Here is a 23,433-nt window from a genome sequence, read left to right on the forward strand (position 1 = left end):
ACAAAGGTGAATTTTTCTTGCAAGGGTACTCCATTGTTTCTGAACTATTTATTGAAAATATTACCTTCTGTCTGCAGGGCCACCTTTATTATAGAGTATCCGCATTGTTGTGGACCTATTTCTGGGCACTTTGTTTCATAGATCTACCTGTATATCCTCACATCAACACCACACTTCCTTAATTACTATAGCTTCTTCATACTAAGTATTGATAGCAGGGAGAGCAAATCATCCATTTCAGAAACATCTTTTCTCCTATTCACTTTTTACATTTTTTACTTTGAGAGGCTCCTAGTTATTGTTTTTTATTATTGAAGTATAACATATCCAATAAAGTATATAAACTTATGTTTATTGCCATATGATTATTAGTATATGCACACATATACTTAGAGAAATCAAATACTGATACCTGCCCACTTGTTTACACTTGTGAGTATCCAGTGAGTGTGAGAATATTTGAGAAGCATAAAGCTCTGCAAATAGGATATTCTGGTGTTCAGTTGGGCTGAACCTAGTTGGTCAGATTACCCACTCCCTTTTAAGATTTTCAGGTGTCAGGAGGAAACTGGCAGGAGCCATCAAAATGTTTAACGTGTGCACACTTTGGTTATAGCACTTCTCTGTTGATTCTTGGGAGCAGGGTGATTGGGAGATGGCTGGCAGGAGTGGTAATGCTGGAGATGGAGACCCTCATAAAACAGCAGGGTCCAGGCCTGTCTGACATGGAAGGGTATGCAACTAGACCACACAGTGCAGGCAGGCGTGGGTGGGGAAGGCTGCATTCCAGCTGTGGTCCCACCTCCACTTTCTCCACTTCAGGAATGGTCATTGGAGGGAAGACAAGACAGCATTCCACCAGCACCAAGGAGCTGTGCTCTTTTTCACTGCACCCTTGTTCTGGTCCACCCCTACTCTTCCACTTCAGAGGCTCTGGCCGTGTCCAGACCCCACCCCCCCTACCTCAAGACAAATCACAGAAAGAGTTTGCACAAAAGTCCACTTTAATGATCCAGATTTGGGTCATCCTAGAACTGCCCCTCTGGAGGGCAGAGGGCACTGGGGCAGAGAGGCTTCATATGAGGTCTCAATCAGCAACAAGGTTGTGGCCCACAGTGGGGGGTGGCTCAAAGAAGTCCTAAAACAAGAAGAAACAAAGGATTGGAATCAGTATGTGGGAAGGTGGCCTCTTCCTCACCTACTTTCCCTCACAAAATGCTTCAATAACAGCCTGATTTGAGTAAGCTACAATGACTCAGCCCACCCATTGTCTGTCCTTCTGGCTCCCACAAAGAGTTCTCCAGCTCTCTCATGCTTTTCCCTGGGGCTCTGGGCTGGGGAAGAATGGCAGTACCTTGTTTGCATTTACAGAAACACCATGGCAACCATCCTTTGCAAGTGGATCTGTCACCTAGCTCTGGATGCCTTGACCCAACAACCAATCCAGACTTAGGAAGACCAGCTGCTCTCTGATGGAGTGGGGACTGGTTTCCTAGGAGAGCATGCAGGGCTGGAAGCTCCCTGTGGTGCAGGCTTCTTGCAGGCTCTCAGTTTCTATGCTTGCTCTTCTCACAGCCTATACCCCAACATCACAAGAGTGGCCTTTTGAAATCATGTATCACATTATGATTGTTTAGGGCTTCCTTAAAACTTCCCAGTTAACTTGCCACTACACTTAAAATAAAATCCATGAGTCCCTGTATGGCCAGTCCTGGGCTTACTTCTCCAACCTAATCTTCTGCCACTGACTTTTCCACCTGTTCCTTTAACCTGAATGGTATACTTGCTTCAGGACATTTGTCACTGCTCTCTGCCTGGGATGACCATCCTTTATACCTTCCTCTGGCTGCCACCTTCTTGTAATTTAGGTCTTAGTCCAAAAAAAAAAAAAAAAAAGAAGACTTTTGTTAATGTGGAGGAGTTGGACGTTGGGAACAGCCCAATTCTCACTGCAGTCCCTGAGAAGAAGGGCAAGGGATGTGCCCCTGTGAAATGTCTGGGAATCAGGAGCCCTGGGTCCAGTCTTGGCTTTGCCATGAACCTACTATGTAGCTGTGAGTAAATCCCTTGACCAGCCTGGGCCCCAATGTCTTATCTATAAAGATAGATGGGAGTGCTAGATGGGTGTTTTTAATCTGGATTCTGAAGAGTTTAAGCATCTCAAAGAGATAACCCAGAGCCTTGCCCAGGTGACTTGCCCAGGCCACAGGGTAGAGCAAGGAGGGGAAGGAGTGCTGAATGTGAAGGCCTCTGGACTACCTCTCCCATTTATCCAAAGGAGCCTTGCTATCCCTTGCTGTATGCAAAGGAGTATACGGAGAGAAAAAAAGGACTTTTTAATTGTTTTTAATTTGGCAATTTTAGGGGTGCCTGGCTGGCTTAGTCAATAGAGCATGCGACTCTTGATCTCAGGTTCATGAATTTGAGCTCTGCATTGGGCATAGAACTCACTATAAATAGATAGATAGATAGATAGATAGATAGACAGACAGATAAACTTGGCAATAAACTTTGCAATTTTCAATGCTTATTTTATTTTGTTTTTTAATGTTTATTTTTGAGAGATGAGAAAGAGAGAGAAAGAGTGAGAGCACAGTGAGGGAGGGGCAGAGAGAGACACAGAGAGACAGAGGATTGATCTGAAGCAGGCTCTGTTGTGACAGCAGTGAGCCCTACATGGGGCTTGAATTTAATGAACTACGAGATCATGACCTGAGTCAAATTCAGGCCCTTAACTGACTGAGACACCCAGGTGCCCCTCAATGCCTATTTTAGACTCAATGCCTATGCACAACCTATAGATAATTTCTTCTTTAGAGGCTTCCACATCTGCCCTCCCAACCTCTCATACTGATACCCCCAGGTGTTTCTGTGAGAGAGAAGGAGGGTGGGGGTACCTTTCGATTGGGAAAGAAAAGACCTTCAGCTTATCTGTTCACACCTCAATATTCATTCCCTTCATAGCTGCCTCCCTCATTTCAACAGGTTCTTGGTGATTCCAAACTCCTGAGAAAAAGTCAATCCCTTACCTTGACAGGGTTGGTCACCTCTCGTTTCAGGGTCTTCAGATCCACTTCGGAGGTAAAACATTGATCCCTGTTCACTTTGGCCATTGGGCTCTGGGAGGGGGGAAGCCAGAAATCAAGAAGAAGGCAGAAAAGGATGACAGGGCTCCAGAAGGGAAAGGGCAGGATCCAAAGTCAGGGATTTAAAATGCTTGAGAAGACACATAAGTCTTACCTTGGGGAATAGGAGTCAAAGTTTCTCCTTTTGCTTGCCCCTAGAAGAGACAGGGATGACAGATGGGAGGTAGGCCTGCTAACATCCATCTCTCCCTTTGCAGATATCACTAATGGCTAATGGAGCTGTTTTTTGTGGAGCCTAGACAAAACATCCAGATCATTCTCATAGTCCTGCCAGCAGCTCTTACCTGCAGTTTTAATATCTGTTCTCTCCCTGCTGTCTGTCTGTTAGATGTGTGGATCAACCATAGGCCTTTCATACCTTATCCCAGTGGTTTTGGTGGGAAAGGTTGCCTATCCATGCCTCAGACATGGATCTTGGGGGTAGAATCTGCTGATGTGCCCCATCTTCTGGGTCATCACACCCTGGGTGATGTCATCCTTCCAGAACAAACCTGCAGGGTGAAAGGATGTGGTGAATTGTCACCTGGGACACTGACAGCTCGGAGCCTGAAGCCTGCTTTGGATTCTGTGTCTCCCTCTGTCTCTGCCCCTCCCCTGCTTGTGCTATGTCTCTCTCTCTCAAAAATAAATAAACATTAAATTTAGAAAAAAAAAAAAGTTGCTTAGCATAGTGCCTGGTGTGCAATAAATTTTCAACTAGGATTATATTCTGTTTGCTGGTTCATTTGATGCTATTGTGAGGATTAAAAGAGATTAGGGATGTAAAGAGTGCTTAGAAAACTCTTAGGAAGCGATTCCCAAACTTTAGTGTGCATCGGAACTTCCTTGTTAAAACACAAATTACTGTTTCCCACCCCCAGAGTTCTTGATTCAGTAGATCTGGGGTGAAGCTCAAGAATTAGCATTTCTAACAAGTTCTTTGGTGGTGCTGATGCTCCTGGTCCTGGGATGCACTTTGAGAACAGCTGCTCTAAGGCATTACACGCATATTAGACATCAGCAGTAGTACCAATCATATGAATTCAAGGTAGATTTCCTATCTGACCCTCCCCCATTCATTAAATTCTGCTCTAAGGAAGCATCAGCCATCTGTCTCCAAGGGACTTTCCACTCCCTTTCATTCCTCCTCTCTACTAGTCATCCATTTGCTCTGCTTCCTACTCAGAGGCTGAGGGTGTGTGTGTGTTCTGGCTGAGAACTTAAGGATTCCTGGCTATGGAAAAACTCAGATAGCACTATGGGTTGGAGCTCATCAGAAGGAGTTGGATGCTGGCTTCTTCTAGAAGCCTCTGCTGGGTTCTTCCAGGGTGATCAAGGTCAAACAGTCCACCTATCCACCCCCATTGCAGTCATACCCCCTTCTCCATGAGGTGAGCATGACAGGAAAGTTTCAAGTAGAGAAATCTGACAAAGAAAGCCCATCCACAGATCAAACAGCCCCTCACTCACCCACCCCAATTTTCTGATCAGGCTCCAGCCTCTCTTCCCAGCCTGTACTCACTTAGGGGCACAATCTGCTGGAGTACAACTTGCAAGTGCTGGAAGACTATAGAGACAAATCCTTGGAGGGGCCAGAGCTGCCCCACTCCCACTTGGCCGTGACCATCTAAGGGCAGAATGGTGGAATCAGCAAGAGAGCTTGGCCAGAAGCTTTTTAAATCCCAGTTGAAGAAAAGCAGCTGTCTTTCACTATCACCCCTGGGTTCCCTGGTCTCTGTTCCTCTCACCAGACCCTTCTTCCTTACAAATCCTCCTTCTTTTCATTTTTCCCTCCCCCCCCCATCACCACCTGCCCTGTTCTTCAGCACCTGCACCTCATTCTCCCTTGATGCCATTTTCCAGGTAAGAGCTTGCAAGCAAAGCAGCCTGTGGAGGATGAACTAAGAAGACGCTCAGAAAGCTACACACCTGGAATGGATAATCAGGTGATAAGTGGGGCATGGGAAGCAGGTGAGCTGCATCTCAAAGAAGGCCTGAAATCCTGGAGGGGATTAGAACGGAGGCCTGGAATCCTTAGAGGAAGGAAGTATTGGTAAGTACAGGATTTGTGTGTCTGGATCCTTGTCCAGAAAACCAGTTTGTCTAACTGCATAGGAGAAGGACAGGGTGTGGGGGAGAACAATCCCTAATGCTATAACACTTTCATTATTCCGGGTAGACGGGGTAGAGTTGGCAAAGTCCATTTTTTTTTATGTAATGGAATTACCATGAGTCATTACGGACAGGCATTAAAAAGGAATTGTCCTCTGGAATCAAATGGATCCCCATACCAATTCCCTGCCTTTAGGAAGGAGTAGAACCTCCAGCAGCCTACTGAGAAAGATAAGAACTTCTTCTGGAAGGGGAGATCATTGTCTGAGGCATTGATCCCAGGACTGATAGGAAAACTGGTGACCTGGACACCCTCTGCCAGAACCCACAAAGCACCTGGCGCTGTCCGTGGTGCTGAGGGGGTGGCCGAAACCTGGCTAGGAAGAGGCGTCTGAGCGGCAAAGAGGGCGAGGCATCCCTACAAGAACGTCCCCCCCGCCGCCCCCCGCCCCTCCACCACCACCACACACACACTCCTCCAGTCAACCGCCACCAGGCCTCCTCCCACAGTTCCTCACGAGTCCTCCGCATTGGCCTCTAAATCCAAGAATCGGGCGGGGAAAGTTGGCGTCAGACTAGGAGTTTGCGCCCTCTTCCCCACGCTCTTGGCACTGGAATCCTCGAGTCTGCGCAGTCAGTCTCTGGCTGCTCAGACGTGAGTCAGCGCTGGTCTCCCCCGAGGGCGCTGAGTGGAGGGAGAGGAAGAAGGATGGGCCTTTTCCCCTCCATTCTCTTTTACCCAGCTTAGCCTTCTCCTTCTTATCAGAAATTAGATCGCAGACGCCAGGCTCTGAGGGCTTATGATGAATCCCTGGCTCGTTTCTCGGCTCAGCTTTCCCTCTGGAGTCAGGACGCCCGTACCCGTGGGTCCCTGCTCCTATTGTCCAGAGATCCTGCCTATCCCTCAGCTCCTGGCATCTCTCTTCCTTGGTCGCTCGGTGCGTCTTCTCCTGTACCGGCATAGGCGGGGCTTACTTCCCTCTGCCCACTTATTTTCCCGTTCTCCTTCACAATCTTCCCTGAGTTCGCTTCTCTTAGGTCCAGATCCCACATGCAGAGCCCCACCCCAAGGCTGCGTCTCTTTCTACGAGACGCTCCCACATTTGTCTCTTTTCACGTTCTCAGACACATACTCATACTTTTCCTCCTAAGTTCCTAACCTTGAGGCCCCCGACCCACTTCTCTCAGGATCGCTCTCTGGCCTGCCCTTCCCCACCCCCTCCCCCAGGTTTCCTCCTGACCGTGGCCACTAATGTCGCTGCAGCCCCCTGCGCGGCTGTTGAGCAGCACGAAGCAGAGGAGTAGCGGAAGCCCCCCAGAACCCCTAGGCCACAGTAGGTGCTGCATTCTCCCGGGATCAGCGCGTTCACTCCCCCCCTAAGTTGCAGAGAAAGTAGAGACAGCAGCAGGAGGGGCTAAACTGGACTGTAGCTTCCCACTCGCAGCGAGGGTTGGATCTGCACAACCCTCCCTTGGCAGCTTGGCCAATCGCGGGCGGGCCCTGTTTCCTGCGGACGTGTAGCCAACTCCTCCCCTTGTTTTTTTTTTGTTTTTTTTTTTTTGTTTTTTTACCGCCCCCAGAACCATCCTAACTCATCCTCAGTTTCCTATATAACCACAATACCAGACATCTGTGGTAGGCTAAATAATGGTCCCTAAATATGTCCATGTCAGAGTCTCTTGGAGCCTGTGAATGTTATATGGTAAAAGGGACTTTGCAGTGTGATTAACCTTAGAAGGTGATTAACCTCAGATGAGATTATCTTTGGATTTTCCAGGTGTGCCCTGTATAATTACAAGAGTCTTTGTAAGAGAGGAGAGTCAGTAGTGGGAGATGTGACATTGGAAGAGGTTTGGATAGATGTCAGGAAGAAGCCACAAGCCAAGGAATGCAAACAGCCTCTAGAAGCTGAAAAAGGCAGGAAAATGGATTCTTCCTTTAAGACTCCCGAAGGAACACAGCCCTGCTGACATCTTGATTTTAGACTTCTGACTTCCAGACAGTGAGTTTCACAAATTTGTGTAGTTTTAAGCCACTAAGTTTGAAGTGATTTGTTATAGCAGCAATTGGATAAGAACATAACAACTAGACGTGTTTATAATTCCCTAATACTCACAGTTCTCTGGTACTTCTAGATACAACTCATTTATCAGATAAATGGTTTGTGAATATTTTCTCCAACTCTGAACATTTCATTTTAATTTTCTTACTGTGTCTTTTGAAGAACAAAATATTTTCATTTTGAGGAAGTACAATTTATCAATTTTATCTTTTTACGGCAAATGCTTTCTGTTTCTTAAAAATGTTTCACAACCCAAACCTACCGAGATTTTTCTCCTGTTTTCTTCACAACATTTGGTTCATCGAGTCAGTCAGAAAGCATTTCCTCTTTTGCTATTCTGTGAAAGGCTTTGTACATGATTGATATTACTTCTTCAAGCATTTGGGCTCAGAGTTTCTTTGTGAGAAAGTTTTATTACAATTTAATTTCTTCAACTATTCAAGATACCCTATTTCTTTTCATGTCTGTTTTGGAAACTTAAATTTTTCAAGAAATTTGTCCATGACATTTAAGTTATCACATATTATTTCCCTTTATTTTCTTTGGGTCTCATTTCCTTTATTTTTCGAACTTCCTGAGTTGATAGTTTATCATTGATTTACATGTTTTCTTTTTTTTTAATTTTTAAAAATGTTTTATTTATTTTTGAGACAGAGAGAGACAGAGCATGAGCAGGGGAAGGGCAGAGAGAGGGAGCGAGACACAGAATTTGAAGCGGGGTTCCAGGCTCTCAGCTGTCAGCACAGTGGCCAGCGGCGGGGCTCGAACTCATGAACCAGGAGATCATGACCTGAGCGGAAGTCGCACGCTCAACCGACTGAGCCACCCAGGTGCCCCACATGTTTTCTTCTTCACAGTAAATGCATGTACAGCTACACATTTCCCTCTAAGCATGACTTTTTTGTGTTTTAATTATCAAGTGGTTAATATTTTCTAATTTTTCTTGTAACTTCTTAGACCCATGGATCATTTGGAAGGATGTTGCAATTAGGGACTTTTTAGTTTTTTTTCTTTATTTATATTTTCTTTATTTTTTTATTAATTTTTTTTAATGTTCACATATTTTTGAGGAAGAGAGAGAGAGAGAGAGAGACAGAATGTGAGCAGGGGAGGGGCAGAGAGAGGGAGACAGAGCTGTCACAGCTGCGACAGCTGTGTGTTGTCAGCACAGAGTCTGATGCCGGGCTTGAACTCGCAAACCATGAGATCATGACCTGAGCCGAAGTCTGTCATCCAACTGACTGAGCCACCGAGGTTCCCCTGTCATTATATTTAAAGTATATGTCTTATAAACAAGATATAGTTTGATTCTGTTTTGTTTTGTTGTGTTTGTAAATCCAGACTGGCAATCTCCACCTTTTGATTGGATTGTTTAATAGTTCCTTACATTTAATGTAATTATTGATATGTTTGGGATTAGTTCTGCTACCTTGTTATTTGTTTTTTATTTGTCTTACCCATTTTCCATTGTTTCTCCTCTCCTTTCTTTTGGAATAATCAAGTAATTTTTAGTATTCAACTTTATTGACTTTTTAGCTATTCATCTTTATATTGTATTGTTTTTTAAAGTTTATTTATTTATTTTGAGAGAGAGAGAAAGAGAGTGAGCAGGGGAGGGGCAGAGAGAAAGGGAGAGAGAAACCCAAGCAGGCTCTGCACTGTCAGCACAGAGCCTGAAGTGTGGCTTGAACTCATGAACTATGAGAAGCCTAGTTAAGGCGGGAGCATTTTAGTTCTGTTCTTAATCCTAGGCTGTATCCTTTAGTGCTGTGACATTGTGCTTACACCTAGAATTTGGTCCTTTTGGGATTTTACTGAAAACCCCAGGGCGTTTACCAAGACCTTCTAATTTCATGGGTCCTGAACCCCATGTTTGGTCTCCTTAACACACTGTGGCAGCTTCCAAAATCCCTGCTCAGATATTTGACTTTTCCACTAGATTCCTTGAAATCTCTTCCTGAACATGTACCATTTAAAAGGTAGTTAACTATTTGAAGGAAATTTGTATGTGGATTTTGGGGTTCACCTCTCTGTAGCTCACTCAGTTCCCAGATTTCTTCCTCGTTTCCAGCTGCTCTGTCATTTCTGTGTTCCAGCCTGTGTTTCAGAGGCCCGTCAGACTGCCACTTTCCTGCCCATGCTCTATTTCCCTATGTGCTGTAGGGAAACATGAAGTGTCCTTAGGAGGAAAGCCTGTTAAATGTGGGACTCACCTGTGGACTCTGTTTTTTTCAAGGATTATATTCCCTCTAGTTTTTCTTGCTTTTGGTTGGTCTCCATGCTTTCAAACGCTTATTTTTATATTTCGTCTCGAGTACATATGTTCAATGTTAGAGACTAACACAAACTATTTTGTCATACCAGGAGCTGGAAGTTTATGTGGTTATCATGGACTTGGGTTATACATGATATTTGAAAACTATTTACAGAAATAATTTGAGGCCTAAGAGCAAATGAGTATGAATCTGCTTTGAGAAATATAATGCTGTAGGAAAACAGAACATACTGGTCTTTGGGTGGGTTGAACAGAGATCACTCAGCTTTTCTCCCTTCTAAGATTTCAAACTACCAGGGAAATTGGAGGGGGCCTTAATGCTGGGAGTAGTAACCTCAGAAAACAAAGCAGGTTCTCCAGCCTATTGGACCTGGAGTTCAGAGGAGGAAGTTCCTTTCCCAAGGGGAAAATAACCACCAGAAAGGGTGGTGGGTGGGTGAGGAATGACTGCAGTTCAGCTGTGGTTCTACTCTACCTTGCAGTCATGTTATGAATGATGACTAGAAGGAGAAAGGAACCAAAAGCCAGGCCGCCACCCCCACCACGAATATCTTCTCTATTCTGGCCCTCCATATTTTCCTTCAGAGGCTCTGGTTGGAGCCCACAGAAAAGTTTTGATGAAAACGCACTTTAAAAATCCCAAAACGGGTTGTCCTAGACCTGCCCTTCTAGATGCCAATGCAGGGTGTAGGGATGGGGATACCTTAATCAGCTACAAAGTTTTGCTCAGAGGAGGAAGAAGTTTAAAAAGCTCTAAAGTGGAAGGAAACATGGGATTTGCAATTTGTGTGGATATATGCTGGAGGACTCCCCCATCTACAGCATAAAACATCTCCCCCCTCCCAATAAATAATAAGCTCTAATAGTAGTCCTGATTTGGGCAAGTCCTAAGGCATAGTGACTTAGCAACTGCCTGACAGCTGGCCTCCCCTTGGGTCCAGTATCTGATCTTCTCTTCCCTCCCCTCATTTCCCCATAGCTTTAGAGTTACTCAAAGACCCTGACTTGGAGAAGAGCGGCAGATTCTTTTATGCATACTTTAGCACCATGGCAACCAGTTCTCATTGTGGGGATTAGTCATTTAGGGCTGCTGATGTCACCACAGCGACCAATCCAGGCAGATGAAGCATGGTTACCATGGTGACAGGAGGCCGGAGCTGTTTCCTTGGAGACCATAAGGGTCTGGATTCTGCCTGAAGTTCAGGCTGTCTCTGGGTAGAGTACATGGCCAGCTAGAGATACTCAGCTCTATGCAATGCCCAGTCCAAGCTACCAGTGTCCTCCTGGACAAAAACAATACTTCTTAACAGGCCTGTCTTTTCCACTCTTGTCCTCTATCAATACGTTATCCAGCAGTAGTAGGGTGGTCTTTTAAAATTGTACATCACATCATTCTATTCATTTCCTTAAAATCCCTAGTGATTTTCTTCTGTCCTTTTTTTTTTTTTTTTTAAGCTTATTTATTTATTTGTGGTGGCAGGAAGGGGAGGAGGCAGAGGGACAGGGAGAAAGAGAATCCCTGAAGGCCGAGTCTGCCTTCAGCGCAGAACCCAGCTTGAGACTCAATCCCATAAACTGTGAGATTATGACCTCAGCTGAAATCAAGAGTTCAACGCTTAACCAACTGAGCCACCCAGGAGACCGTCTTTTGCCCTTTGTATAAGATCTAGACTCTTTACTACTAGCTGAAAAGCCCCAAATGGTCAGTTTTGGGTCTACTTCTCCAACTGCATTTCTTACCACTAGCTGTTCTGTTTGTTCCTCTAATGTGCTATTTTAGAACCAAAAATATCCAATAACCAAAATAAAAACTTGCTGGATGGGCTCAATAACAGAATAGGAATACAGAAGAAAGTATCTGTTAACTTGAAGATGGACCAATAGAAGTGATCCAATCAGAACAACAGAGACAAAAACATTGGAGAAAAAAGTAAACAGAGCCTCAGCGACCTGTGGGACAATACTAAAAGTCTAACATTCATGTCATTGGAGTCCCAGAAGGAGAAGGGTAGTAAATTAAAAATATTTGAAGAAATAATGGCTGAAAACTTCCCAAGTTTGTCATAAGCCACAAACCTACAGATCCAATAAGTTCAGTGAACTTCAAATGAAACCAGTAACCAAGGGGTTAATGGGGCAGATAAGCACAGCTGCAACTTTTTAGCCCAAATCTGCTTGTTCTCAGAATGCTGTCCACCACCATGGTTCTATAAGATGATACAAGGATATTCTGACACCATGATAACCAAGTGTTGATTTAGTTTTGCAAAGACTCAAGGTTTAACCAAGAAGCTGGCCAGAGCCAGTCAGGATTAGCGGCCACCTCTTTGAAATGAGAGAGCAAAATGAAATTAATTGTCTCGTACTTAGTAACTTCCTTTATTATTTTTCTTTTCCAAGTTTTTATTTAAATCCCAGCTAGTTAACATACAATGAATATTAGTTTAAGGTGTAGGATTTAGTGACTCATCACTTACATACAACACCCAGTGCTCATTGCAAGTGTCCCCTTTAATCCCCATCGTCTATTTAAACCATCCCCCCTGCCACCTCCCCTCCAGTGACCCACAGTTTGTTCACTATAGTTAAAACTCTGTTTTCTGGTTTGCCTCTGTCTTCCCCCCCCCCCCCAATGTTCAACTGTTTTGTTTCTTAAATTCCATATATGAGTTAAATCATATGGTATTTATCTTTCTCTGACTGACTTATTTCACTTTGTACAATATTCTCTAACTTCCTTTATTTTTGAGTCATGAAGCCTTTCTCTCCTTTACCCAGACCCCTTTCCACTTGCCTTTAAAAATCCCTGACCCTTGGGGCACCTGAGTGGCTCAGTTGGTCAAACGTCTGACTTCAGCTCGGGTCATGGTCTTGCAGTCTGTGAGTTTGAGCCCCACATCAGGCTATGTGCTGACAGCTCAGATCCTGGGGTCTGCTTCGGATTCGTGTCTTCCTCTCTCTCTGCCCCTCCCATACTCACACTCTGTCTCTCTCTCTGTCAAAAATAAAATTTAAAAACATAAAAAAAAATTTTTTTTAAATCCCTGGTCCTTCCCCTCTGAGGAGGCAAATTTGAGTATGCCCTTTCATCTCTTAATTTGGCTGCCTCTTGAATAAACCCTTTCCTTGCTACAAACTTGATGTCTCAGTGATTGGCCTTTACCTGCATCAGGCAGATGAACTGGAGTTTGTTTACACAAACAAGATAATCTTGAAAAAATCCATGCCTTGACACATCATAATCAAACTTCTAAAAACTAAAAACAAAGACAAAATCTGGAAAAAAGCCAGAGAAAAACAACTCATCACTTATAGGAGAACAATAATCCAAATGATTGTGGATTTTTCATTATGATCTATGGGGGACAGAAGGAAATGGAATGACATTTTAAAAGTAGTGAAAGAGGGGCGCCTGGGTGGCGCAATCGGTTAAGCTTCTGACTTCAGCCAGGTCACGATCTCGCGGTCCGTGAGTTCGAGCCCCGCGTCGGGCTCTGGGCTGATGGCTCGGAGCCTGGAGCCTGTTTCCGATTCTGTGTCTCCCTCTCTCTCTGCCCCTCCCCCGTTCATGCTCTGTCTCTCTCTGTCCCAAAAATAAATAAATAAATAAATAAAAACGTTGAAAAAAAAATTAAAAGTAGTGAAAGAAAAGAGCTGTCAACCCAGTATTCTATACCAAGCAAAATATACTTCAGGAACGAAGGTGAAACAAAGATGGAGAAAAACTAATTTGTAGCCAGCAGACCTGCTCTAAAGAATTGCTAAAGGAAATTCTTCAGATAAAAAGGAAATGATTTCAGAAGGAAATCCAGAACATCAAGAATGGAGACAGTAATCAAAATGGGAACTATCTGGGTAAATATATTCTTCTCCTTTTGAATTACTTGCAATATGTTTGATGGTTCAAAGCAAAAGTTATTAACAGTGTCTGATAGAGTTTCAAATGTATGTAGATGTAACTGATTCTAATCGACAGCTGCAACATAAAAGCCAGAGAGGGAAGGAACATATGCTAGTAAGATCTCTGCATTTGGCTCAAAATGGTAAGATCATAAGCAGACTGTGAAAAGTTAAATGTGTATACTCAGATCCTTAGAGCAACCACTTGAAAAGTATAGAAAGATAATGAAAAATACAATTGCTAAATTAAAATAGAATATTGAAAAGTGTTTCAATAACCCCAAATAAGGAAGGAAAGAATGCACACAATTATGGAGGCTGAGAAATCCCATGGTTTGCTGTCTGCAAGCAGAGAACCAGGAAAGCTGGTGGTGTAATTTAGTTTGAGTCCCAAGACTTGAGAACCAGGTGAGCTGATGATATGAGTTCCAATCTGAGTCCTGATGTCCAGGGGCAGGAGAAGACATATGTCCCAGCTCAAGCAGAGAGCAGAGTCATCCTCCCTCCACCTTTTTGTTCTGTTTGGGTCCTCCATAGATTGGATGATGCCCACCCGTGTTAATGAGGACATCTTCTTTGCTCAATCTACTAATTCAAATGCTGTTCTCTTTCAGAGACATCCTCATAGACGCACTCAGATATAATGTTTTACCATCTATCTAAGAACCCCTTTGCCAGTCAAATGGACACATAAAATTAACCATCACAATGGGCAACTGGGAATGAACCCTGTTGGGGACCCCTGAGGATCTGTGTAGAACTTGTCTCAGATTTACCCCACCAGGGATGGATCTGCAGGAATATATATCTACTAAACTCAATCCTTAACTGCCTCTGGGAGTGTTAATTCCCAGACATCTCAGAGTTGTCTTGAGCACAGGTAGGCAAGTTTCTCTAGCATTCCAGAATACCCACAGGACAAGAAGTAGAGTGTCAGCTTGAGGTGAGAAGCTGTCAGCTTGTATAGATACTGTCTACCTGCAGTTCACAGATGAACTCAGAGATGGGGCAGGGGATATGACGCAGGGCATCTGCATGGTGTGCTACACAGGTGTTCAATAAATATCTATTGCATGAATATGTTATATGTATGTCTTACTTCCCTAAGCTTCAGTTGCCTTGAGGCAGGAACCATGAATTGTGGTGGCCAGACACAGTGAATGTATGATGAGGAAAAGTAGGGTAGGTGGTAGGGGTCAATCTAGCTAATAAAAACTAGGTATAGGGGTGCCTGGCTATCTCAGTTGGTTAAGCATCTGACTTCAGCTCAGGTCATGATCTCAGAGTTTGTGGGTTCGAGCCCTGCATCGGGCTTCGTGCTAACAGCATGCAGCCTGCTTGGCATTCTCTCTCTTTCTCTCTCTCAGCCCCTCCCCTGATCATGTTCTCTCTCTTTCACTCTCAAAATAAATAAATAAAGTAAAAAAAAAAAACTAGGCATAGATAAATATGTTGAGTATTATGTTTAGTTATGTCCTTAGATGCACAGATGCAGGGGATAGGACATGCATTGGAAGCATGAGTAAGCCTGTATTGCCAGAGGAGGGTGTCTTAGTTTCCCTGGGTTCTGTAAGTAAGCAGATCCAATGGTCTGAATGTTTGTGTGCCCCCAAAATTAATATGTTGAAATCCTAACCCTCAAGGTGATAAGAAAGTATTTGGAAGTGGGGCCTTTGTGAAGTGATTAGGTCTTAAGGATGGACCTCTCATGAATGGGATTAGTACCCTTATAAAAGAAATCCCAGACAGATCTGTCCCTCTTCCACCATGTGAGTACACAGTGAAAGACATTGTCTGTGAACCAAGAAGCAGGTCTTCACCAGACACCGATTCTGCCAGCACCTCATTGGCTTCCCAGCCTCTAGAACTGTGAGAGGGGCACCTGGATGGCTCAGTCGGTTGAGCATCCAACTTTGGCTCAGGTCATGATCTCATGCTTAATGAGTTTGAGCCTTTCATCGGGCTCTCTGCTATGATGAGAGAGAGAGAGAGAGACAAGTTAAATGTATATACTCAGATCCCCAGAGCAATCACTTAAAAAGTACAGAAAGATAATAAAAAACACAATTGTTACATTAAAATAGAATACTGGAAAGTGTTTCAATAACCCCAAATAAGGATGGAAAGGATGCACACAATATGGAGGCTAAGAAGTACCTAACATTCCAGAGTTATTTTTGAAAACTTAACCCTCAAGGGCTTAAGGAAAAGAAAGAAAGAAAGAAAGAAAGAAAGAAAGAAAGAAAGAAAGAAAGAAAATTCATTTATTACATTATTTATAAACATTAAAAAAATTAAATTTAAACATTTAAAAAATTAAAACTGTGAGAAATGAATTTCTGTTGTTGATAAACCACACAGTTTACAGTATTTTGTTACAGCAGCCTGAACACACTAAGACAGTAGGATTGGCACCTTCCCCTGTGTTCCCATTTGTGAGGATCAAATGAGCTAGGCGCTGTGAGAAATACAAAGCTTGAGGCATGAGATGTCTGGAGTTCGGATGGATTGAGCGACGGTGGCTGGTCCCCCTCTCCCCAGGGCAAAGTGACCACAGAGTATCAGAGCGTTAAATGTGCAAAGCATTTAGTCACAGAATTCTGTGTGGGTTCTTGGGTTTGGGGCTGGTGTAACTGCTCTGTAGGGGACCCCAATGCTCAGATGGTGCCATGAACCTCAAAGGCAGACCAAGGTCCCAGGCCTTGCAGACCCAAGGTCTGGAAGGAAGACTTTCCTTCCACGAATGGAAGGAAGGGAGACCAAGAAGATACATTTGAAGGCTGCGGGTGGGGATGGCTGATCCTCCAGCTCTGAGTCCATCTGCCTTAGAAGTAATCCATAGGGGGAGGAAGGGATCAGAACCCATGCACTGGGTGCAACCAGGGCTGTGTTCTCTGAACCCCACACCCCAACTTTTCCCGTGTTCCGATCCTAGCTCTCTCACCTCAGAGACTCCTGTCAGGTCCAAACCCTTCCCATCCTGCCTCCAGACAAGTCTGTAGGAAGAGTTTGCTTGAAAATCAGCTTTAATGATCCAGATCCAAATTTGGGTCAGCCTGAAAATGCCCTTCTTCTTCTTCTTCTTTTTTTTTATTTTTTATTTTATTTTTAAATGTTTTTATTTATTTTTTAGAGAGAGAGAGAGAGAGACTGAGCATGAGCAGGGGAGGGGCAGAGAGAAAGGGAGACACAGAATCCGAAGCAGGCTCCAGGCTCTGAGCTGTCAGCAGAGAGCCCAATGCAGGGCTTGAACTCACAAACCGTGAGATTATGACCTGAGCCGAAGTCAGATGCTTAACCAACTGAGCCATCCAGGTGCCCCTTCTTTTTTTTTTTTTTTTTTTTTTTAAGTTTATTTACTTTGAGAGAGAGAGACAGCATGAGCAGGGCAGGGGCAGAGAGAAAGGGAGAGAGAGAATCCCAAGCAGGCTCCACACTGTCAGCACAGAGCCCCACATGGGGCTCAAACCCACGAACCATGAGATCATGGCCTGAGCTGAAATCAAGAGTCAGGGGCTTAACCGACTGAGCCACCCAGGTGCCCCCTGAAATTGCCCTTCTTGAGAGCACCAGGAAGGTGTGGGGGATGGAAGGTTTCCCCCTCAGGTCTTAATCAGCTGCGAGGTTGTGACTTGTGACTCAGACTAGGGAATAGCTCAAAGACATCCTAAAATGGGAAGAAACAAGGAATTTTTAATGAATACACTGACTTCCGTCCCCATCCCTCCCCACCAAATTCAGAGCAAGTCTCCATAGCAGTCTTAGTGTGAATAAGCCTTGAGACAAGGGACTCAGGCACTGTCAGACTACAGGCCTTTCCCTGGTCCCTATCTCTAATTCTATCTCCTTCAAGGGATTTTCCATTAGACACAGGGCTGGTTGGTCCCCTGAGCCTGAAGGAGAATGGCAGTTCCTTGTTTGCACACTTGATAGAACCATGGCAACCAGTCCCCATCACAGGGTCAGTCACAGGACCAGTGATGTGGTCCAGCAACCAATCCAAGCTAAGGAGGCCTGGCTGCCATGGTGACAGAGATGGGGACCAGTTTTTTTGAAAGGGGTAAAAGGCTAGAGCACTTCTGAGGTGCAGGCTGCCTCTGGATGGAGTCCAGCTAAGAGGTTCCCAGCAATGCTGCCCCGATCTTCGTCTAAGGTACCACCAGATCCCACCTGGACAACTCAGTAGCCCCAGACAGTTCTACTTGGTTCTACTCTTGTCCATTTTATAATCCATTTTCCAGCAGCGTCACTATGTCTTTATAGAATGTTAATCATATCGCCTTTCTCTTGCTGATGATTTCCCACTACACTTTGAACAAAACCCAAACCCGTCTATAGACCTGAGTAGTCCTGGGCCTATTCTGCTGCCATAAGCCTTTCTGTTTGTTCTCCTAAGGAGCCCTGCAATCTCACCTGAGGGCAGTTGTATTTGTGATTCTCTCTGCCTTGGGGATTCTTCCTCCAGATCTTCCCCTGGCTGCTTCCAGGATATCTTTTAGGTCAAAGTTCTAATGTCACCTCCTCAGGCTATCCTCAGTGTGGAGAAGTCTCATGTGTCAAGCAGCCCAATCTCTATGGGGGCCCCGGAGAGGAAGGGTGGGGCTGCAGTGGGGGAAGGTTAGTGGGGGGACCTGGTCTGGCCCTGCTCTATGCCTGCCCACTCAGTTTCTCAGCTGTAAAGATGGATGGATAACTAAGAGGTGGGCAGTTTTCTACCTGGGCTCCAGAGAGCTCAAGGGTCCAAGGGGATGCCTGAGAACCTTCCCAGGTGACTTCCTCCACACCACTGAGAAGAGCAAGGGGGAGGCTGAATGTGAGGCGCTCTGGGTACTCCTCTCCCATTTAAGGATCTTCATATCTATGTTTATATGTGTATGTATAAATGTGTGTGTGTGTGTGTGTGTGTGTGTGTGTGTGTGTGTGTATACCGAAAGAGAGAGAGAGGGAGAAATGTATACAGATATACGGCTATGGATGGATGGGCAAGGTGAGGATTTAGAGTAATGTCATACGCAAGATTTTCTTAGAAAACCAGGGAGCCCATATATATATTTTAAGTTGTGAAACCTCTCAAGTAGATTTGTGCAGGCCCTTCAAGCTCTGTGACTGTGCTTGATCTTACAAAGCAAGAGTCCACTGCAGGCCCCCAGCCCCTTTCAATCCCTAGTTGCTGAAATCGGTGAAAAGCTGTCTGTGAGAGAGAAAGTGGGGGCGCCCTCCAGTGGGCAAAGGGAGAATTTCCCCTCAATCCAGCAACCGCTGGCATTTTTCATATATTGTCTTTGATCCACACAGCAACACCAGAAGGGTGGTCTTTATTACCATTCCCATTTTACAGATGTGGAAGAAGGGACTTGAAGAGCCTAGGTAATGTGTCCAAGGTCACGGCTGGGCAGTGGCAGGGTGAAGATTGGGCTGGCTCTGTTCTTTTCCATCCTCCAGGCCCTCTCTTCCAGAAGGTTCTCCATCAGTCTCAGTGAAATCATTCCCTATCAACCAATGTCTATCCCCTCCTTCACCCTGTCACCCTCTGTAAACAGGCCCTTGGTGGGCTCAGCGTTCCTGGACAAGGGCAGGCCCTCACCTGCAGTGGGGCCTTGCTGTGGTTGGTCATCTCTTGCTTGGTTCAGGACCTCCAAAACCATTCTAGAGTTCAAGCATTGTTCCTTGTTCACCTTGGTCACTGGGCTCTGAGGGGAAGGAAAACAGGAGTCAAGGGTGAAGAGAAAATGGCGAAAAGGCCCAGAGGAAAAGAGATGATATCCAAATGAAGAATTTCAAAATCCCCGAGGGACTCTCACCTTAGGGAACAACAATTAGAGTTTCCCTTTGCACCTGTCTCTAGAAGGCGAAGACCAAGCCAGGGATAACACATAGTAGCCATGCGTCCCAATTCCCTCCCTTTGTGGACATCACCAAGGTATCATGGGATTGCTTCTGGCTGAAACCAGACAGGCGCTCTCTTCATTCTACTCGCTGGACTTCTGACAGCTCCTACTGGCATCCCTGACACTCCTTCCCTTCCCAGTTGCTCTGTCTACCAGACAGGTGCAGTGTGGACAGACCACAGGCCTCACACACCTCAGCATGGTGGTTTTGGTGGGAAAGGCTGTCTACCCATCCCTCATGTAGGTCTCTGAGGCGTGGAGCCTGGGCATGTGCTCCATCTTCTGGGTCTTTACATCTTGAGTGACATCATCCTTCCAGAACAGTCCTGCAGAAAGAAAGGGAGGAGCGTGAGTTGACATTTGGGACAGTTGGATTGGCCTACCCCAGAAACCAGAGAGCAACTGGAATTTCTGCTTTCCATAAAGTACGTAAGGGCCACGGGGCACTGGAGGGATCCAGAGACGGTCTGGGGTACAGGGCTTTGCCTTCTGCCCACCTCGGCACTGGAATCCCTGCTCTTACTGGTTCTGTGACCCTTAACTTAACTTAATTAACTGGGAACTTAATTAAATTGGCGAGCTTCAGTTTTCTCATCCATGAAATGATGAACCATTGTTGAGAGAATTACAGGAGGTAATCCATGTAAGTTTCTTAGCACAGTGCTTGGTGAGCGATAAGTAGCCAAATGTGAATTTAACAATTGTGCTGTTATGAGGACCAAATGGAAGTGGAGGACATACGCAGTGTTTCTAAAACTCTAAGGCATTGCTCGCACATCATACGCTATGATCATTAATAGCAGTAATTTGAACTCCAAGCAGATCTCCCTTCTGAACCCTGCAATCATGAAACCCTGCTTTCAAGGAGGATCAGAAACGTTTCCCCTCCCATTCTGCACCCCCATCTGTCATGCTTCTATTTGCCATACACTCTGAGCTGTCTACTCCCCCAATTCAAAATCTGGAATATGTGTACGGGAGGGAGAGGTTCTGACTGGGGACCCCATGATTCCTGGCCTTGAGCACTCGGATAGCACAGGGCAGGGGGGCATAGGGCTAGTCCCAAGGAGATGGATGTTGAACTCTTCCCGGGACTTCTCATTGCCTCTACTGTGCTCCTCTAAAGAAGGTAAGTAAGGGGTGCCTGGGTGGCTCAGTCAGTTGAGTGTCTGACTTTGGCTCAGGTCATGATCTTACGGTTTGGTTTGTGAGTTCGAGCCCAACATTGGCGGGGCAGGACCCGATGCACCGACATCTGTCAGCACAGAGCCCACTTCGGATCCTCTGTCTCTCCCCACCCCCACCTCCCCACTTGCGCACGCTCTCTCTCAAAAATAACAAATATTTTTTAAAAATAAAGAGAAGACAAGTGACAACAGCTTCCCCACAAAGGCTGGGAGACCACCACCCATCTTGCTCAGGGTCTGAGCAGGTGAGGCTCCAGAGGTGAGGATGAAGAGAAAAGTTCAGGCAGAGAAATCTGTGGAAGGAGCTTTTAATGTCAAGGTGGGGATCCCACAGCCCAGCCTCTCTCTTCCAGCTCTTCTGGTCTCACCTTGAGGCATGAGCCACTGAAGCACATCTTGCCAGTATCGGAAGACCAGCTTGACGACTCCTTGCCGGGACCTGGGTGGCTGCATGCCCACCTGGGGCTGTCCCTCTAAGGGTACAGAATGGCATTAGCAGGGAGCTTGGCCGAAAGCCTTCAAGAGGGCCTGGTTGCAGAAGAGCAGTACCCTCTCCACCATCAAGCTCAGATCCCTCCCAGTTATCAGCTCTCCCTCCATCACACCTTTTCCTCTTTACCCTCTGGGTCTCACTCACCCTTGGCACAGACTTCCAGGTAAGAGCAGAGTCTTCGGGCAAAGAGACAGCCTGTGGATGGACAGGTGAGCAGAGCCTCAGAGGGCTACAAAACTTGAATGGACAGACAGGCGGACAGCGTAGGGATGGGGGAAGAAGTTTGCTTCCTGGGTGGAGAGCTGGAAAGACTTCCAGAATCCTTGGAAGTATAAAGCCTGGGGGCTGGGTTCAGACTGTTAAGCCTTGGGATCCCAGGTTCTTATCCTGAAAGCCACAGTATACCCAGCTACACAATGTGAGGCATAACTTTTCTACCATACAGACCCCTCCTCAGTCCAGGTAGATGGGGTAGGAGGGGGGGGAAGTCCAGGAGATGAAAGGGTTCAGGCATCTGCACAGGGCCTGACTCCCCTCCGCGCCCTTCCAGCACTCTGCAGAGCCCCAGGCCCGCGGGAAGCCCTCTGCATTGGTCTCCAAGTTCAAGGACGCGGAGGACAAGTGGAGAGGGAGGCACACGGCTGTGGGGAAGGCTAGGCGTCCTCCCGCAGATCCCCGCCCCCCCAACCTACCTCCCCAGGGAGGAGGGTAAGCCCAGGCACCTGGCTCCAGTCAGGCCTCATCCCGAGGTCAAGACTGGATGCCTGCGGCCAGGCTCCTTCCGTCTACCCCTCAGCGCTGGGTACCTCCACCCTAGCCCTCCGCGTGCTTTTCCTCCCGTGGCTTCGTGGCCGGGATCTGTCACCTCCATTCCTCCTGCTGCACCCCTAATCTCCCCTGGGGCCCACTTCTCTTCCGTCCTACCGCCACCTTCCGATTTTTAACCGCCCCCCCTCCCGTCCCCGCCCGTGCTTGCTGACTTTACCCACCCGACACGGTTCGCCCTGCTTCGTGCACCAACCGCTCCCGCAGCCCCCACTTCCCAGACCTTCCCCCAGCTTTCCTCCTGACCGTGGGGACTAATGGCGTCCCAGCCCCCAGGGCAGCTGCTCAACAGCAGGAAGCAAAGCATCAGACGCATCCCCGCAGGTCCCCGGGCCCCCCGCGCCCGCCGCGCCCGCTGCTGCATGGTTGCTCTGGCGCGCCGGCTCCACCGCTGCAACCGCCGCGGCCAAGGCCAGACGCCAGCGACACCTGCGAGCGCCCCTCTCCGGCAGCTCGGCCAATGGCAGCGGCTGGTGACGAGGCCCCCAACCCCGGCTCTTCCCCGTCTTGGCGACAGAGTTCTGCTATTAACAGTTGAATATTCATGTTTTCTGCCCATTTCTTCACTGGATTATTTGTTTTTCGGGTGTGGAGTTTGGTGAGCTCTTTATAGATTTTGGATACTAGCCCTTGTCGGATATGTCATTTGCAAATATCTTTTCCCGTTGGTTGCCTTTTAGTTTTGTTGATTGTTTCCTTTGCAGTGCAGAAGCTTTTTATCTTGATGAGGTCCCAATAATTCAATTTTGCTTTTAATTCCCTTGCCTTTGGAGATGTGTCAAGTAAGAAATTGCTGCGGCTGAGGTCAGAGAGGTTTTTTCCTGCTTTCTCCTCTAGGGTTTTGATAGTTTCCTGTCTCCCATTCAGGTCCTTTATCCATTTTGAGTTTATTTTTGTGAATGGTGTAAGAAAGTGGTCTAGTTTCATTCTTCTGCATGTTGCTGTCCAGTTCTCCCAGCACCATTTGTTAAAGAGACTGTCTTTTTTCCATTGGATATTCTTTCCTGCTTTGTCAAAGATGAGTTGGCAATACTTTTGTGGGTCTAATTCTGGGGTTTCTATTCTATCCCATTTGTCTATGTATCTGTTTTTGTGCCAAAACCATGCTGTCCTGATGATTACAGCTTTGTAGTGGAGGCTAAAGTCTGGGATTGTGATGCCTCCTGCTTTGGTGTTCTTCAAAATTACTTTGGCTATTCGGGGCCTTTTGTGGTTCCATATGAATTTTAAGATTGCTTGTTCTAGTTTCAAGAAGAATGCTGGTGCAATTTTGATTGGGATTGCATTGAATGTGTAGATAGCTTTGGGTAGTATTGACATTTTAACAATATTTATTCTTCCATTCCATGAGCATGGAATGTTTTTCCATTTCTTTATATCTTCTTCAATTTCCTTCATAAGCTTTCTATAGTTTTTGGCATACAGATCTTTTATGTCTTTGGTTAGGTTTATTCCTAGGTATTTTATGATTCTGGGTGCATTTATGAATGGGATCAGTTTCTTCATTTGTCTTTCTGTTGCTTCATTATTAGTGTATAAGAATGCAACTGATTTCTGTACATTGA

At 45.9% G+C, this 23,433-nt stretch overlaps 1 protein-coding gene across 1 annotated transcript; it reads right to left on the reverse strand.

The window, feature by feature from the left end:
* Window positions 1-1,479: 1,479 nt before the first annotated feature.
* Window positions 1,480-22,232, reverse strand: RESP18 (regulated endocrine specific protein 18). Its single transcript, XM_042948707.1, is given in 9 exon segments — window positions 1,480-1,576; window positions 3,030-3,117; window positions 3,505-3,637; window positions 4,648-4,752; window positions 6,479-6,708; window positions 19,593-19,689; window positions 20,919-21,023; window positions 21,188-21,238; window positions 22,115-22,232. Coding segments are annotated over 9 exon segments (1,011 nt in total). The 3' UTR covers window positions 1,480-1,492.
* Window positions 22,233-23,433: the final 1,201 nt, after the last annotated feature.

This window comes from Panthera leo, chromosome C1, assembly GCF_018350215.1.
Source record: "Panthera leo isolate Ple1 chromosome C1, P.leo_Ple1_pat1.1, whole genome shotgun sequence".
NCBI lineage: Eukaryota > Metazoa > Chordata > Mammalia > Carnivora > Felidae > Panthera > Panthera leo.